Genomic DNA, 17,191 nt, shown 5'->3' with positions numbered 1-17,191 from the left:
CATAATACTTGACTGGTGAATGCGGCCTTCATCCACGTTCATACGTTACGTGCAGTTAGTACGGATTCACCAATAATCAATACCGTGCCCCAGGAACAGCTACAATCACTTATACAGCGAATTCGATTTTTCCATTACTCTATATGGAGTCATTTGAACACAAGGTTAAAATAAAATAACAAAATAAGCTATAAATAAAAGCTGCTGCAGCACCAAGTAAGAAAAAGGGCATTTCTTTCACTGTATATAACTAGCCCATATTAACTCTCCCACTGTCTATATTGGGTTCCTCTGTGTGTTCTTCAGTTCAGACCCACAACAGAAACAACAGCTGAGTCGTTTGTCAACAGGAAATTTTTATTCATACGTCCGTCGTGTTTATTCAAATTACAGTAATATACCAGCGCTGGCCAGACAGCTGAACTACTTGAAGCAATCAGGTTTCAAAAGGATATTTTTTTTGTCTTTGTTTTTTTCTTTTATCATCTTGCAACAGAAAAAAAGCACATATGCCATGAGAGGATGTGATGTAGAGTGAATAGGGGAGGTAGGGTTATACGGCTGGTCTAAACAAAACAAAAGAAAATAAACTTTGAACGGTGTACATGTTGTAAAAGGAGTCGAATATGGCACATTTGGTCCACGTTGATAGTTGTATCATCTCATCATTTTCTAACATGTATTAAACTAAATAAAAACAACATAGCTCAACAGATCGTAAGTGTGTTTTGTCTTTTTTTCTGAAGCACAGCGTCATGACAGCAGATTCAGAACACAAGGGGGCCCTGGCTCTTTAAGATACTTTTATGTCATCCGTTTCTCAGCCAATCATTCGTTTCTATTCTCCCTGGTACTGACTCCATGTTTCTGTACGGGGTGGAGCTCGATGGGTGATGGACAGGGATGGGGGTTTTGGACATTCACAGGAAGTAGTCTGGAGTGCGTCTGGTCACATGGGGCTCCCCACGGCGAGGAGCAGGGTCGAACTGCAGGCTGCAACGTCGAGAAGGATCGGCATTAGATCAGAGCGGTCACGTCTCCTTCCCTCACTTTGATTGGTTGAAAAGACTCATTTTAAATGAGTTACAGCACCTCCGCTAGGCTATGGCGTGCTTGTTCCACGTTAATACTACTTCTGTTTCTGCATTAACATAGCAACAGTCAGCATACATGCTCAGAGTTCATGTATGCAACAGTTTAGTATATAAAGTGTATTTTACTGGGACTTTGGCTAAAGTCAATCCTAATACTTCCATCCTTGGTGTCAAGATGCAAAAGGAAAGACTGTAATAAGTTAACTGCAGGAGTTAGTTTACCTAACAGCAGTTAGTGCAAAACCCTGTAACCAAATATCTCATCTGAACTGTGCTCGGCCCGTCAGTGAAACGCTACCCTTGGCGTCCCTCTAACTAGGTTACTACTTACAAAGAGTATTTCAGAGTGTCATCCAGCTCCATGATGGCGGCCTGGTTTCCACAGCGGTAGCAGTAGTTTGGAGCACTGAAGATGGTCACCACATTCTTATCATGGCCCCAGTTGTAACCCTAGAGGAGAGAAACAGGCCCATTACTCACCACGAGCCTCCATCTCAAACAACTATCAACAACAAGACATTCACCTGCACCATCCCACTACTCAATCAGGTAGAACAAACAAAGACTATGCCTATAAAGACTATAAAGAAAATGCAGCTTTCGTTAGATGTCAAGTCATTTTACATAGGGCTTCCCCCAAATCCCAACCCTTAACTGCTGTTAGCATTTCGCTAGCAGCCATGGGAGTTTGCAAATGTTGGGTGTCTGCTTTTGTTTCTTCTGCCTTGATTTGTTGTTGTGTTTAACTATTGTGGATTGGGCTGTTATGCATCCTTTCTGTAAAGCACCTCTTTCAAATGGATTCTCATTTCCTATTTACTTTACTTAAAACTCGAGACTACTTTCGTCAAAGTTAGCCAGCTTTTCCTTATTGTTTTAACTAAATTGTTTTAACCCACAAGAGGTCAACTACTGGGATCTGCAGCCCTTTCCTCCCATTTAAAGTGGAAACCCTGCATCCCCATGGTGGGGTTTACAAGCACATGTCTGGGATGCTGATCAGGACGTGAGGCAACGGCGACTGGGGTGGTGGCGTACCTCCATGACCAGCTGATGGGCGCGGGACACCAGCGTGAGCCCATTGGCATGGTTGAAGGTCTCCGAGATGTCCTGGCCAAAGGTGTAGCCGGCGCCTCGGGGGGAGATGCCCCAACCGCCGCGGTCATCAGGATCTGACCACAACAGGTCACACATGGGACCCTGCAGGACAGAGAGAGAGACACACACACATTAGAAAAACATTTTAAATAAAAAGAAGGACATGGAATGCATATGAGAAATTTAAATACATGGGCAACATTTATGGAATCTATCCACAGAAAACTAAGTGGACTCAAAAACAGATTCTAGCTCATGCTGAATGAACTGAACAACCGAGAGTTTGCATGCTCACAGTCTCTCGAGTCAAGCAGTGTCTGCTGTTTGGGCTTGTGGTCTCTCTGGTGCTTAGAGCTAAAGGACTAAAATATCTCCTGCTCTGCTTGGGAACTGAGGCTAGACTCACAAGGAACAGCTCCGAGGTCAGTAGATCTTTCCTCAGGCTACTGGGAATAGTTGCAGCAGGGTTATGGTTACAACAAAGCCTACCAATGCACAAGAAGAGCCTTGATGGGACAAAAACAGATCAGCAGCCCCCCACACCCCAGGACCTGAACCATGCTTTAACCCCCCTCCCCACGCCCAATAACTTGATGCAGATCCGTCACAGATCGAACACTTCTCCACAGCACATTAGGATTTGATCAGGTGAATGACAACTAGGTGGTTGTATGGATGCACGCTCACGCACGCACTGACTATCCCAGTTTGACTATTTTGAGTCTTGAACGCGCTGCCAGAGTCAAGAACAGCATTTTCAGTTGAGCATCCCCAGAGACGCTTCAACCTCAGTTGTGGAACAGTCTTGGGGTCAATATGATGGGGTAGTGTGCTAACCTCATGTGGGACCTCTTGCAGACGGTCCAGTGCTCGTATATGATCCAGAGTGTCTATAGAGGGTGAAAGACCCCCGTGGAGACAAAAGATCTGGGATGGAGACAAAAGCAAATAGGGGTTGTCTATTTTAGACAGATCACAGTATCATTATTATTGTACATTATTTAGTCTGCAACTAGAATTAAAATGGCTTTTTACATTAATCCAAATTACATTAAATTCCTTTTATGGCAACATCGGTAAAGTAAAGATCCTAGTAGTAGTCTGCAAGTGTCTCACCTGTCCGTCTACCAGGGCAGTGAGAGGCAGGTAGTCAAACAGATCTGTGAAGTACTTCCAGACATTGGCGTTGCCATACTTTCGGAGACATTCGTCGTAGAAACCGTACACCTGTGTGATCTGTCGCGACTCATGGTTCCCACGCAGGATGGTGATTCGCTCCTGAAAACGCACCTGGTTAGGTGGGAGCAAACAGATAGTTCAGTACTGGAGAAATGGCTACTTGACTCCTAACTCGAGGTAGGGAATCCTCGAGCCTCAGGTTAGTTATTCAAGATGAGATTGAAGAAAAGTGAAATAAGGATGGTTGCATCATTCCAGAGGCAGTTTCAAAGACCTTTATAGGGCCACCTCAAGTCGGATGTGTCAACAGGCTCTGACCCCTAGTATTCTTTACAAACAAACAGAGCAGTCAATGTAATAGAACACTTAATTACATTACAACTTCCTCACTTTGGTTGATTAAACAGAGTTTCAAAGGGATTAGTCCATTAGTAGGCTCAGAGTAATTAGAGTACCTCCACTTGATTACGGCTCACTAGGCCACTACTGCAAGAACCGTAAATGTTAAACACAGTAACATGGAAGATCAACATAAAATCTCAACAAAGAACATTCAACAGATACAGGAACAGGTTAAGCTTTGTTTGCACACACAAAAGACAAGACAGCGACACACAGGAGGGCAAAAAAGGTTTGACCTTCTCTGAACTCGTTTTCAGAAAAAAGATCATGTCTCATGATTAACTTCACAGTTGATAATTTCCTGCATCAACCATGTGCAATATTTTGACCCGTCTCATTAGCTACGCTTTCTTCTGTACACCATCAAAAATATAGTGATGCATCATCATGACCATCTATTCCTGCACCCTCATCAAAATATTTGGTTCACCATTATAAATGGTCCTCATTTATATAGCGCTTTTATCCAAAGCGCTTTACAGTGTTGACTGACATTCACCCATTCATGCACACATTCACACACCAACGGTGGAGTCAACCACACAGGGCGACAGCCAGCTCGTCAGGAGCAATTAGGGTGAGGCATCTTGCTCAGGGACACCACGACACTCAGCTAGGAGGAGCCAGGGATCAAACCAGTAACCTTGCGGTTACCAGCCAACCCGCTCTACCTCTTGAGCTAATGCCGCCCCATTATGCCAGTTAATAATGGATCATCAACCACACACAGTAGAAAAGGGTGTAAGTGATGATCCATTACGAGCCTGCCATGATCAGACACGTCTGATTGAGGCTCAACCTCAATCAGACGTGCGTGAGCAGCCACAGTCGCCCACGTTCACATTCCCTTTGTATTTGTTCTTCATCACCATGCCACACCAATACCACCCGCGGGTTACCTTTAAAGTGACGAGCAGCGTGACCGTCTCCACGGAGTAGTAGCCTCTGTCAACGTAGTCGCCCATGAACAGGTAGTTGGTGTCGGGAGACTTCCCTCCGATCTTGAACAGCTCCATGAGGTCGTGGAACTGCCCGTGCACATCCCCACACACCGTGACGGGGCATCTCACCTGGAGAACAGCAAAACAACACAGGCAACCAGTGTCAACAGCCCTGCTCGCACCATCTCATGGACAAGACAATGGTGGTGGTTCCTCCATACTGCTCGGGTGGAGCACAGTGGCCGAGTACCGAGGGCTGGACAGCGGGCTGTGGTGGCTCACTAGTACCAAAACAGTAATGCTGCCTTTTCTTATTTTGCAGCAACTATGTCCTCCTTGGTTCAGAGCTTCAACTTGTAAGTACCTAAAATCCTTTGGATACATGGCTAGTCCAAGACCAGACCAGCCCATCGACTACATTTTCTTCCCTAATAGAAAGAAACTGATCTGCTGACTCATCACATAGCTCCAACAGCAAGGGCACGTCAGCGGCTCTGGGCTAATCTGCCATCATCAAGCCGTGTTATTCATCGCGTAAGTGCGTTGTGAATCATAATAGAACGCAACTGATCGAACTGGTATTAAAGTGCAAGTCCCGTTTCAGCCTGAAACAGGAGATTTGAAACGTGTGTTTTGGTCTGAGAGGTAAAGAAAGGAGGAGGGGCGTGTTATCCTGAGCACAGTCCAACTGTCATAAATTGGTTTGAGTAGATTTCAAAACATAGGATTATACTTCTGTTTTATCTAAATTATGGTCTTATTTTGGGGGGGCGGGACCAAATGACATTGATTACTTAGTTGCCGGTCATATAACACATATATAACCACGTCTAAAACAGAATAATATATTCAGATCTTTGCTACAGCCACGCCCATATCCGCACAAACAACAAAACAGTCACAGTTTTAAATACTTTGTCGCAATGACCGTAAAACATTGTGGAAGGTTTGTTATCAGTCTCACCTCCTGGACGTTTGACTCCTTGGTCAGAATCTCCTTGGCCTAGGAAAGAAAAAGAAGGCAGTTCAATGTACCTCATTCTTATTTTAAAACCAGCTATACATTATTATGCATTATATTTTACCTGTTCTTATGATCCAAAAGTATACATTACAACCCAAATTTTTGACTTGCACTATACCAACTGAATTAAAATACTTTAAAGTAAAAGCCGGTTTATAATGTCGACAATTAGGGGCAAACAGAATAGAAAGAAAGAAGAGTTATTCAGGTAGGAAGTAATGCATTCAAATTTACAACACTTTTGCCTTACAATTATTAAATGGAGAACAATATAAACATCCATTACGTATCAGAACTGGTGTTTTCTATAGTAAACACCAGTATACAACCATATAAAACGTATATACAGGTTTTTTAATGGGTTCAACAACTACAATATTCCAACAACACATCTACACTTGAATGTATGGTACTCCGATTATAGCCTAAATTATATTGTTTTTGAATGCCATATTTTCTTTTCAGTATTCAGTATTCAGTATTATGATTCAAATAGTGTGAGGATATTTTCTTAAAATCCACTAGTTGCTATAGCATATTAACACTATGCATTTGCAACAACAAGATGATCTAGATAAAGGTTAGGTAGATGGGAAAACGGGATAACACACACACACACACACACACACACACACACACACACACACACACACACACACACACACACACACACACACACACACACACACACACACACACACACACACACTAAGCGTTGTGTGACTCCCTAGTCAATTGTGATCCTGTATTTATCCATGAAATGTATTATTACTTCGGCAAACTACAAGAAGTACCACGGACGTCACTTTGGGTGGTTTGTTACCTGCTTGGCATGCCAAGCAGGTATTAGGAATAATGCAATTTCAATTTCTGATCACGCATAGAGCCACTAAACAAGTTTTTAAAGATGCAATCAGAGGAGACTTTTCTTTTAAAAGCTACAACTGTATTAAGTGTAAACGTTTAATAACACATTCGGTGCCGAGCATCTGGGTCGAAATGTGCACACAACTTTGATGATCGGTCGAATAAAAGCGTACACATCTTTAATAAGTAGGCCGAAATGTGGACCCGTCTATTTGATAGAACATATCGATTCAATTGCAACCAAGGGCCGAACACGGATGGGTGGGCAAAGTGTGATTCCTACAATGCATATATCTTTATATAAACCTACGTCGACATGAACAATTAAAACGTAGAGTTTTGATACCTGTCCATCAAGCAGGTCATCAAACCTGACTTTCACCAAATAGACCCGTAGCCGCCTTGATGAGGCTTCCAGGAATTAGTCGGATCCGGTTTCGCAATAGAGGCCATATTTAAACACGGGGAATTTCTGAACTAAAAAGAAAATAAATCTGGTTAATTTCCACATACCTTTTCGCAGAGTGTTCTCACTTGGTTTTCCGATAACTGTTTACAGTCATTTAGCTGTTCGATCCATTGGTCTAATTCTTTCGTAAAAGATTTGTCTTCCATGACAGCCGCGGTAGGTTGCTAAGCTAGCTGAGTTAGCTTCCTTCTATTCACTTAGCCTTTAGCTCCCCGTACTGTTAGCCCGATCTAGTCCCGCCAAACCGGTCACAAAACGCACAACAAGATCAAACTATGAAGAACCAATGATTTAACCTATATCATTATAAATGCATACACGATCTTTCCTACTGTACAGAAATAAGCAATAAGCACACGGGGGTCGAGTGTATCGAGGTTCCCCGATGCGGCAGAGCGTCGTCCGGGAGAGAGTAGCGGCGTCACACGGCTAGCCGACGTGCTAAAAGAGCTAGCTGTGATAACATACGGGGCTTTGAGCGTTTATTGTGCCGGAGCGCCGCCCTGCAGGGTTGCCAGATTGGGAGGGAAATCAGGCCCAATCTGGCAACACTGCCGCCCTGTCGAAGGGAGAGGATTTGTTGATACCGATGACTGCCTGGTCTCAAATGGGGCCGCGAGGTTAAAGCGACACTTTCCAATATAATACACACATTTTATACTGCCTATTCGTCACCATAGTTTGTTCTCAAATAGCTTGATTTTCTATCACCAGGCAGTCAATATAGATCTGCAACACCGCTCGATAAGCAGTACCTTGGTTGCCAAATATCCTCAATCACGTAATATGATGAGTTATGGAGTATTGTAGTTGTAAAATTAGATCCAAAACCTGGAACTTGCAACGGTCACCTTCGATGGTTGGCGGTATCTACTAGTATCATTTACAACGTTTGAGCAAAATACTCAACGTGCCATTGAGCAAAACAATACAGTTACACGTGGGGTATGTTTTGACGTATCATTTACTGTTCTAAATACATTCCTTTACTGCGGGCCCCGCACCACTAGGACGCACCCATTCGGGGTACGCGGTGCTTTAAATCGAGCGCGCTCATTGTCGTCCACCATCCGAGCGGATCTCGCGAGAAGTCATATGTCTGCGTGGTTCACAGCAGCCAGGGAAACTGCTACCACAATATCTATCTGGATAAGCGTATAAATGTGGTCATAAAGACTCTGTCGATAAAATATGGCGTATCTAACTACAAATCCCGCGGATAAAGAGAGGTAGGCAAACATTGAATCGCTTGCCTATTCGCATAGCTATACTAACATGTGATATTTGCACTAAAATCGGTGGTCCGAGCAGGCTAGCTATGTAGCCTCAACCCATTAAGTATACGTGTGACTAAACTTACTGTTTTGCAGACAGCTTTTTGATCCTCAGAAATGTGTCTCATATAATTTCAGCAAACTTAATCATTGTTGTCTGTCGATTAGATATGATTGTCGCAGGACAACATATGGCCAGTTGTAGATGTGGTAGTTGCACCATGATGTAAATGCAAATTGCATTTGACTTACGTTGGTCTTTATGCCATTGCCATTTGTAACAGCGACACACTCGTTTCTTGGTCAATACAAATAATTAACAATAGCATAATGAACATTAAAAAAAAATAAAGAGGTATTTAATGGGACGCATTTGAAACGCTGCTATTCAGAGGCTGTTCTGATGTGGTCTACGGTTATGATCGCCTCCTAATCCATTCTAACCCATAACTTTGAACACAAGGATCAAGCTGTTGAATTTCCCCGCTTACAATGTGTTGAGATCTTTACTTTGCTCATTTTGTTGTGATTGTAGGTTTATATGTGTGTATCCAGTCTACCTGAACAGTAAGAAGACGCTGGCAGAGGGGCGACGTATCGCGGCAGAGAAGGTAAGGTCACCATCACGAGGCTGAACTTGATTGTAACGGAAATGTTTTTTGCAGTATGCATTTAGGCTACAATTAATTGCAACAAATTGGAAACTGTTGCTGTTTAATTAGTATTTTTGTAATTGCAGGCAGTAGAAAATCCTTCCTGTGCTGAGATCAAAGATGTACTGAGTGCAGCTGGGCTCAATGTTATTTTGGAGGTAAGGAAATTACATATAAAATATTATACTATTCAATTTTCAGTAAATTCACATATGCTAGTACACTATCCCCATTCGTAAGGTTACTGTATGGTCCAATGGGCTGCTTCCCAAGAGCACTGGTTAGCCTGCTTTAAGCAGCAGGCACGTTGCCCCCCATGTCCTCTGGTTTTCCATACAAACTGATATCTGGGCAGATCCCCTGGCCAACTCCCCAGCCTCATTCAAACTGTAGTGAGATCACGGTTTCCTGGCTTTAACAACGGCGTCATAAATAGTGCAGCATCAATTGTGTCATCAGTGGTTGCTGTGCTTCAGAACCATGCCCTTTATTTTCAAATCCCAATAACGTACCACAACACATAGACATGCCTTTTGCTGCTGTTGGATATGAAGTGTGTGTGTGTTTGTATACAGAACCACATGCACCCCAGGGAATGGAACAGAGACGTACAGTTCAGAGGTCGGGTCAGAGTTCAACTCAAACAGGAAGACGGCAGCTTCTGTCAAGACAAGTTCACCTCGCGTAAGTCTACTGAGTGTCTAACGTGTGTGTCTCTAGGTACACATGGGCTGGGACTCGTGAGCTGTAACTGAGTTGATATGATCTGTGTGTCTCTCCAGGTAAGGATGTCATGTTTTACGTAGCAGAGATGATTCCGAAGTTGAAGACCCGCACCCAGAAGAGTGGAGGAGGAGACTCTAACTCCCAGCAGGCTGACGGAGGCAAGAAGAACAAGAAGAAGAAGAAGTAGTTGTGGCCGTAGTAATTGTAGGAGATATGGTTGAGGTTTTATTTAAACAGCATTTGTCAGCAGCATTAACTGACTTTATAGGAGCGGTGGGGAGTTGCTGACAAATTAAGTCTGTTTTTATTTGACTTTTTTTGTTTAAAGAGGATATTTAGGTTTTCTATTTCCTGAATGAGTGTCAGTGTTTGTACCTCCTAATCCCGGGCTGCACGTGTTTTTTGTTTTTTTCATTCCTGGGAATGTGGAAAGTTGGAATAAAAAGGTTATTCAATATTGGCTTTTTTTCTACTAGATGAGAAGAGGAGGGTCCAGGCAGTTTTCTTCCATGTTTTCTGTTATGGGCTAATGGATGAAAAGCTGATTATACCCCAGCTTCCACTGGCAGTTGTGGTTCAAATATAAACACTGCATCTGGATCACAACATTTAGTTGTTTTGGTTAATCCTGCTGTAACCAGTAAATACATTGGAAGTAGTCTATAGATCTCCTTATATGGGCCAAAGCTGCCCTGTTGTCTGATCAACATCTGTTCTTTATAAACATTTTCCCTTATGTTATAATGCTAATTGTCAAGGCAAAAAATAGGCCCTTCTCACTTGGCCTTTAATCATGTTGATATTTCTAACCGGCTGTATTAAATTTTGAAAAAGCATTAGACAGTTTTGTTTACTATAAAGAAATGCATTGGGTGCGCTAACATTAACTTCTCTCTATTCCTCTTCAGTTAGTGACTTTATATAACATGACTTGGTCACTGCGGTGGCTGAGACTGCTTCCACATCCAGTTATCTGTTTGTTTTCACAACATAAGATGCGCCAGCTCTGTGTTGTGTAGTCCTCCTAGTGAACCAACAAATTATACAGGGAAGATAAAGAGTATCCACATCTCATACCTCACAATCTCAGAGTATATGACGTATGCCGTCTTTTCAGGAAATGTGTACATACAAAAAGTAAAATTAGTCAACCTCGTAACGATCTCATTCCAGCAGAATCCCATAGTTTTTCTCGTTTGAAATGCAACCTAATTCTACCTTATACCTTCTACAATATCTACTGTAATATTCTGTCAACGTTAAACGCCACCTCGTGGCGAGTGTAAAGCCTTACAGCGTGTCTGCATATTATCAATCTTCTTTTCGCTCAATGACCTAAACCAAACATATGCAGTAAACACATTGGCCATAACGGCCTAATGAACAGGCGTCATTTTTTTCTCTGAACGACGTAATGACCAATAATTAGATAACACTTGGCACGAGGTAGTGAGTCTGACGACGCGTAATCTGCAGCGGCTCGATTTGAGCAGAACAGCGACGTTTAGTGGCGGCGTGGAGCCATTACAAGCAGGAATGGCTTGTAATGGCTATGTTTAACTGACTGCGAGTGGAGAGGTGGGGGCCGAGGGCTGCATTTAGGGATGGTCTCCTAATTACCGGAGAATGTCTGGTGCTCCTGCCATGGAAAACATAGCTAACAAAGTACTTTTTACTTTGGCCATTGAATGTCGCGGATCTGTCCGGCTGTCGTGAGATGTAGAGTGAAACATTGGAATGTTAAAGTCAAACAAGTCTGTACTGCTGCTGCTTAGGTCGGGTGTTGACAGGAGACTGAACGGACCGACTCCTTGACTGGAGCGACAGGTTAGGTCAGAATGGAAGGCATTCCCGAGTTCTGATCTGATCATCAGAGTCTGAGGACTCAGAGTCTGTGGACCTCTTACTAGAAGAGTCGAGCGTCAAAGGCAAGGGCTACCGCTCTTGCAAAGTTCAGTGTGAGAAGGCTTATGCTTCTAGTAAACTGATTATGACACACAAGTTAACCAAGCTGGGTAAATTTATGTATACGCATATTAACAGTAATAAAAAAAAAAGATCATAAAATAAAATATAAATGACAGACGAAAATAGAGCATTTATTCTTCAAACAGACAGAAAAGGGACCAGGACCAGCTTCAGCTTTGAAGATACATTTACAGGTTTCCTAAATAAACACAAAGAATAGTTTTACTGATTTAATTACGAGTGATTAGCCCTTAACCTACTGATCAAACAAACTCCATAATCCCTCAGTATGCACCGCACCCATTCAACTACACAGAAAATACCAGCCTAACCTTGCATCCCCCTATGCATGCATGGGAACCACCTCGGTGCCTCGCTCTACATAGTCAACTAAACAAGGGAAATACTGGAGATGGTGGCCGAAGAGTGATATTGCGTTACATGTGTGTGAGCCATCCTGCAGGAGGCGGTAGAAGGGTTCCCTACGTCTGCTCCTCCTGCTCCTGCTCCTCCTCCTGCTCCACCTGCTCCTCCTGCTCCTGCTCCTCCTCCTGCTCCACCTCCTCCTCCTGCTCCACCTCCTCCTCCTGCTCCACCTCCTCCTTCTCCGGCGTGGCCATCTTGGGATTGCGGCTGTACTGGTCGTTGAGGCTCTTCAGATGTTTGTTTCTGTTCTCCAGACGCACCAGCCACTCGCCCCGCAACCTGACCACACACAGCGGGAGTGACCACCGTGACGGTCATGGATAATAACACTGTGAATACATGTAGGGGTTCTTTCTTTGTCTTTGCAATGTCTTAAACAACACGTGTGTAAAGGCCCTGACACACCAACCAGATTATCGGTCGTCGGACAGTCTGGCGAGCTCGGTGACCCGAGTCGGTGTGTGCTGTGACCTGAGTCTGTTCGGTGTGTGCTGTGACCTGAGTCTGTTCGGTGTGTGCTGTGAACTGAGTCTGTTCGGTGTGTTCTGTGCGATTGGCCGTCGTCAAAGCCGTCTGTGTTCTTTTCCGCCGATTGCACACGTTGAATTGGCCATGACCAAATCGGTCTGACTGCCTTTTCTCGCCAGACTGTCCGGCGACCGATAATAATAATGTGTCAGGGCATTAAGACAAGTAACGAGACACTAACAGACGGACGGCAGACAGACAAGCACAAAGACAGTCAGACAAATAAGAACACAGAGTGAGGCAGATAGGCGAGCAGGCGGACAGACAGGTAGAGCGACAGACGGACAGAATGATAGTAGAATGATATTCACACAGAATGACAGACCATTCAATTAATTAAAAGACCATTAATTAAGACCATTAATTCAAACAATTGCACCATGAATAAGCTGCCATTTGTAGAAAACCACTTGCGTCGTTCTCTAGTCTTTACATATATTATTCTATATTAGAGATGGACAGGAAAGAAAGGCAGAAGTCAAACTGACAGACAGATGATATGCTGCTGTCTGGGCTGCCTGTGTGAGCCAGCAGATCACTTTCACATCCTAGGGACAGCTGCGGGCTTATCACTGTGATATCCCCATTTTACCACCTTTTATTTCCCTCACCCTATCTGTTACACATTCACACGCACGGCCACACAGGCACACACCACCGCACACACACACACACACACACACACACACACACACACACAGCCACAAGCAGACAGAGTGTGACAGATATAGATATGAAGTAGTTTGTTGGTGAAACAAAAGAACAATAGCATGCATCAAAGGTGTATTTACAGATATGTTGTTAATTTGTGTGGAACTGCATCAACATCCAAAAGTTATGTGTGTGTGTGTGGCCGTTTGCGTGTGGCCGTGTTTCTAGGGCTTCCAAGACTAGATGTTGAGAATTCCAGGGCTTGTTTTAGCTTTGTTCTGTGTCATGATGCTGGAGCTAGACAGGGGCCCAACCCTTCCACATATTATTATTAATCTGGTATTCTGTTCTCCGATCAAATAATAACTCTGATAATCTCACTGACCTACCAGAGGGTCTGACTCTCACACACACACACACACACACACACACACACACACACACACTCACACCCGTGAGCACAAGCACACACTCACACACATTCCTGCACATGCATGCAGACACACACACACACACACACACACACACACACACACACACACACACACAGCCTGACACACACTTTGAAGGATTTACAATAATCTAGAAAGAGACGGAGAACGACAGATAGACATAAAAAGAAAGCAAGAAGCAAATACGAAGTTGAAGGTGCTCATAAATGTAGCATTATCCTAATGCTGCATTATCCTCCACTACCTCCTTCACTTCCCCACCACCTCTTACTCCTCCTTTACCCCCTCTCCTTGCTCTGCTCACTGTAAGCCCTCCCCTGCTTTCCTCTCGACCTTTAACGCCCCCTCCTCTCCCCATCCACCTATAAAGGGTAACTATTCGTATTAATCAGACTTTCTCTTGACCTTGCACGAATAAGGATTTCATTTGGGGAATATGTCAGAGTGGAAACTTGAAATCTGAAACCTTCCACTTGCCAAGTTGTCTTACGTTCGTAGTCTTGCCACAAAGTCGCTGCCAAGAAAACTTGACCAAATTAGATTAGGACCAGTAGGGCTGTATACAGGATGTATCCAGGATGTATACAGGATGTATACATCCTGTATACATCCTCAACCAAGCGCTTCCTGGTATGAAAGGATCCATACCACGGTGACAGTGCTTTGCAGGGCAACTCCACCACTCCATCTCCTCCTCCACCTCTAACACCATCTCCTCCTCCTCTACCATCTCCTCCTCCTCCTCCTCCTCCTCCTCCTCCTCTATCATCTCCTCCTCCTCCTCCTCCTCGACTATCTCCTCCTCCTCCACCTCTAACACCATCTTCTCCAACTCCATCTCCATTCACCTCCTCCACCACCACTAACCACAACCTACAATCTCACTTCCATCGCCTTCAACACCTCCTCCTCTACCATCTCCTCCTCTTCCTCCACCTCTACCATATCCTCCTCCTCCTCCTCTACCATCTCCTCCTCCTCCTCTACTATCTCCTCCTCCTACACCTCTAACACCATCTTGTCCTCTTCCACCATATCCTCCTGATCAATCTCTAACACCATCTCCTCCTCCTCCTCCTCTACTATCTCCACCTCCTCAATCTCTAACACCATCTCCTTCTCACAGGTCATCTTTCTGTGATCTGAACCCGACTGTACGATGGCAGGAATGCTATCTGCTAATCCCAGCTTGTTGAATGACACGCATACACACACACACACGCACAGCGCACACGCACGCACGCACGCACACACACACGCACGCACGCACGCACACACACATGCTAAAACACGGTTCTCTCTAATTATTCTGTCTGTCCTCTGGAATATACTTCTGATCACTTAAATGCATTACAGTTTTGTTTTACCAGACACATTTTAAATGTGGGATTGTACTTGGAAAATGTTTTCTTGTTTTTATTCTCCAGATAACAAACACTCCCATATTATGCCCATTTTTGTTTGTGAATTTAGTTCTCACTTTGTGTGTCTGAGTGTGTATGTGTGTGTGGGTGTGTGACGTTTATATAGTATGTGCCTGTGGTGTGTGTGTGTGTGTGTCTCTGTTCTGATCCCTGAGGAGTTGTAATGAGCCCTTCTGTTTTTAGACCCTGACTATTTACTGGAGGGTCACATGTATCCAGTTTGTCCATGTTTAATTTTTAATGGCGAAGTGGATTAGCAAGTCAGGGAAACATCGTGTCCCGCTCTGAACTCTCTGGTCCTACACTCCCGTTACTGTCATTACGATCGCTTCTGACTTGATGTGGCCAAGAAAGGCAATAAAGACGTTCCTGTTCTCGACAGTTGACATTAAGTTTCTTGCTAAAATGGGTCGGGCCTTGCACCCAATGAAAGTGACTTTCCAATGCCAAAAGGTGTCCAGACCAGTCAGCGCTAGGGAGAGAGACTTTTCGTTCATAGCGCATGGCTTGGCTGAGACAAGGTCATGAGTTTTACAGCTTATTTTCTATTCATTGAGAGCGGAGGTTAACAGTTTATTTTTTAATAATGAATTGAATTTGATTTGCTCCTATTGGTACCGGGGGGGGGGGGGGGGGGGGGGGGGGGGGCAGGTACTTGGGGCCCTACACATTCTGCATACTCTGCGTATGGGGAGCGCCGGCGCTGGGGGAGAGGAGGTGATGATGTCAGCAGGTGAGGGGAGGTGATGGAGGTGAGAAGAGGTGATGATGTCAACAGGTGAGGGGAGGTGATGATGTCAACAGGTGAGGGGAGGTGATGATGTCAACAGGGGAGGTGATAAGGTACATGTGCTTTGAGGGGAGGTGATGATGTTAGCAGGTGAGGGGAGGTGATGAGGTACATGTGTGCTTTGAGGGGAGGTGATGATGTTTCCAGGTCTGCTGAGATGTGATGGAGGTGAGAAGAGGTCATGTGTCAGGTGGGTTGCAGCGTACACAACAGGTACTGACTTTCTCAGCGCGCTCTTTGACTTCCTCATCGCCTCGGTCTCGCAGTGCTCCCCAACAGCCACTATCTTCTTCTCCCAGAAGTTCTTGATGTGGTCCTTGTCGTGGATCAGAGCCAGGCTCATCTGCAGCACATGACAGATTCAGGCTCAACCACTCTTTACAATCCACTGAACCCACAATACAGTATGCCCGTGTCTATGACCACAGATGTGACGTATCTTGATAACTTCCAAAATTATACTGTGCTGATCTCACAATACCATAACACACAAATACTGTACTTTTATATCAATGTTATTAATATTAGTTTATTATTAGATGTGTTCTGATGTACATGATAAAATCAATGTGATTATTTCCCTACAACTTTTATTGCAGTAAAGAGGTACAATCAGACAGTAAAATACCGAAGAACAACAACGAAAATAATGAGACAATAATAATCATTCATCAATAAGCAGAAGCTAAACTTGTGCACGGGATTCAGAATGCAGCAGAGCACCTCAGCACACATGCCACGCCAACCTCCCTCCTTGTCTTTAGCTACCGCATCGAGTTCAAATCCTTGGTAGTGGCATTCATGGTATAGTACCCGGATCTACACCCTCCAACCCAGATCGGCCATTCGTCCCTACGTCCCTGAGGACCCTCTGAGGTCCGCTAATGAACAGCGCCGGGCACTGCCTAGGCCGCGTGGAAACCCTCCTCTGAGGCTCCTCCACGGTGGAATGAGCTGATGTGAAGGATTCCTCCCCACTCCTCAAGGAACAAGCCGCCTCTACTGAGAGACTCTCAGAAATGGTGTTGATTTTTGAACATAGATTGCTAATTCCTAATTTTATTTTAGCCGTATCTGTTTACTATACATTTATTAATACAGTAATATTGTTTTTACATAGTGAAACACTATTGACTGATTTGATAATATACATTCGACCAGTTGACCAGTATTAAACCAGAACAGGTTCCAGTAAAGCTCAAATTATAATGTGGAAACATGATTC

At 44.1% G+C, this 17,191-nt stretch overlaps 3 protein-coding genes across 3 annotated transcripts; 1 reads left to right on the top strand and 2 right to left on the bottom strand.

The window, feature by feature from the left end:
- Positions 1 to 336: 336 nt before the first annotated feature.
- On the bottom strand, positions 337 to 7,516 carry LOC311343409 (serine/threonine-protein phosphatase 2A catalytic subunit beta isoform). The gene is made up of 8 exons (XM_084468264.1): positions 7,119 to 7,516; positions 5,679 to 5,717; positions 4,673 to 4,843; positions 3,309 to 3,482; positions 3,030 to 3,119; positions 2,133 to 2,294; positions 1,426 to 1,544; positions 337 to 993 (listed from the first exon to the last, which is right to left on the bottom strand). The coding sequence occupies exons 1-8, from the start codon at positions 7,218 to 7,220 to the stop codon at positions 921 to 923; spliced, it is 930 nt and encodes a 309-aa protein (XP_084324390.1). The 5' UTR covers positions 7,221 to 7,516; the 3' UTR covers positions 337 to 920.
- Positions 7,517 to 8,175: 659 nt separating this feature from the next.
- Positions 8,176 to 10,182, top strand: srp19 (signal recognition particle 19). Its single transcript, XM_084467903.1, has 5 exons — positions 8,176 to 8,303; positions 8,884 to 8,959; positions 9,088 to 9,159; positions 9,577 to 9,685; positions 9,784 to 10,182. Exons 1-5 carry the CDS (start codon positions 8,266 to 8,268, stop codon positions 9,912 to 9,914), a joined length of 426 nt encoding a protein of 141 aa, XP_084324029.1. The 5' UTR covers positions 8,176 to 8,265; the 3' UTR covers positions 9,915 to 10,182.
- Positions 10,183 to 11,473: 1,291 nt separating this feature from the next.
- On the bottom strand, positions 11,474 to 16,309 carry LOC311343990 (uncharacterized protein; the record flags this gene model as incomplete). The annotated part of the gene is made up of 3 exons (XM_084468937.1): positions 11,474 to 11,542; positions 12,256 to 12,400; positions 16,188 to 16,309. The coding sequence occupies 3 exons, from the start codon at positions 16,307 to 16,309 to the stop codon at positions 11,474 to 11,476; spliced, it is 336 nt and encodes a 111-aa protein (XP_084325063.1).
- Between the last annotated feature and the right edge of the window lie 882 nt (positions 16,310 to 17,191).

This window comes from Micromesistius poutassou, assembly GCF_964030765.1.
Source record: "Micromesistius poutassou genome assembly, chromosome: 5".
NCBI classification, from domain to species: Eukaryota; Metazoa; Chordata; class Actinopteri; order Gadiformes; family Gadidae; genus Micromesistius; species Micromesistius poutassou.
This window is presented reverse-complemented; position numbering and strand designations above follow the sequence as displayed.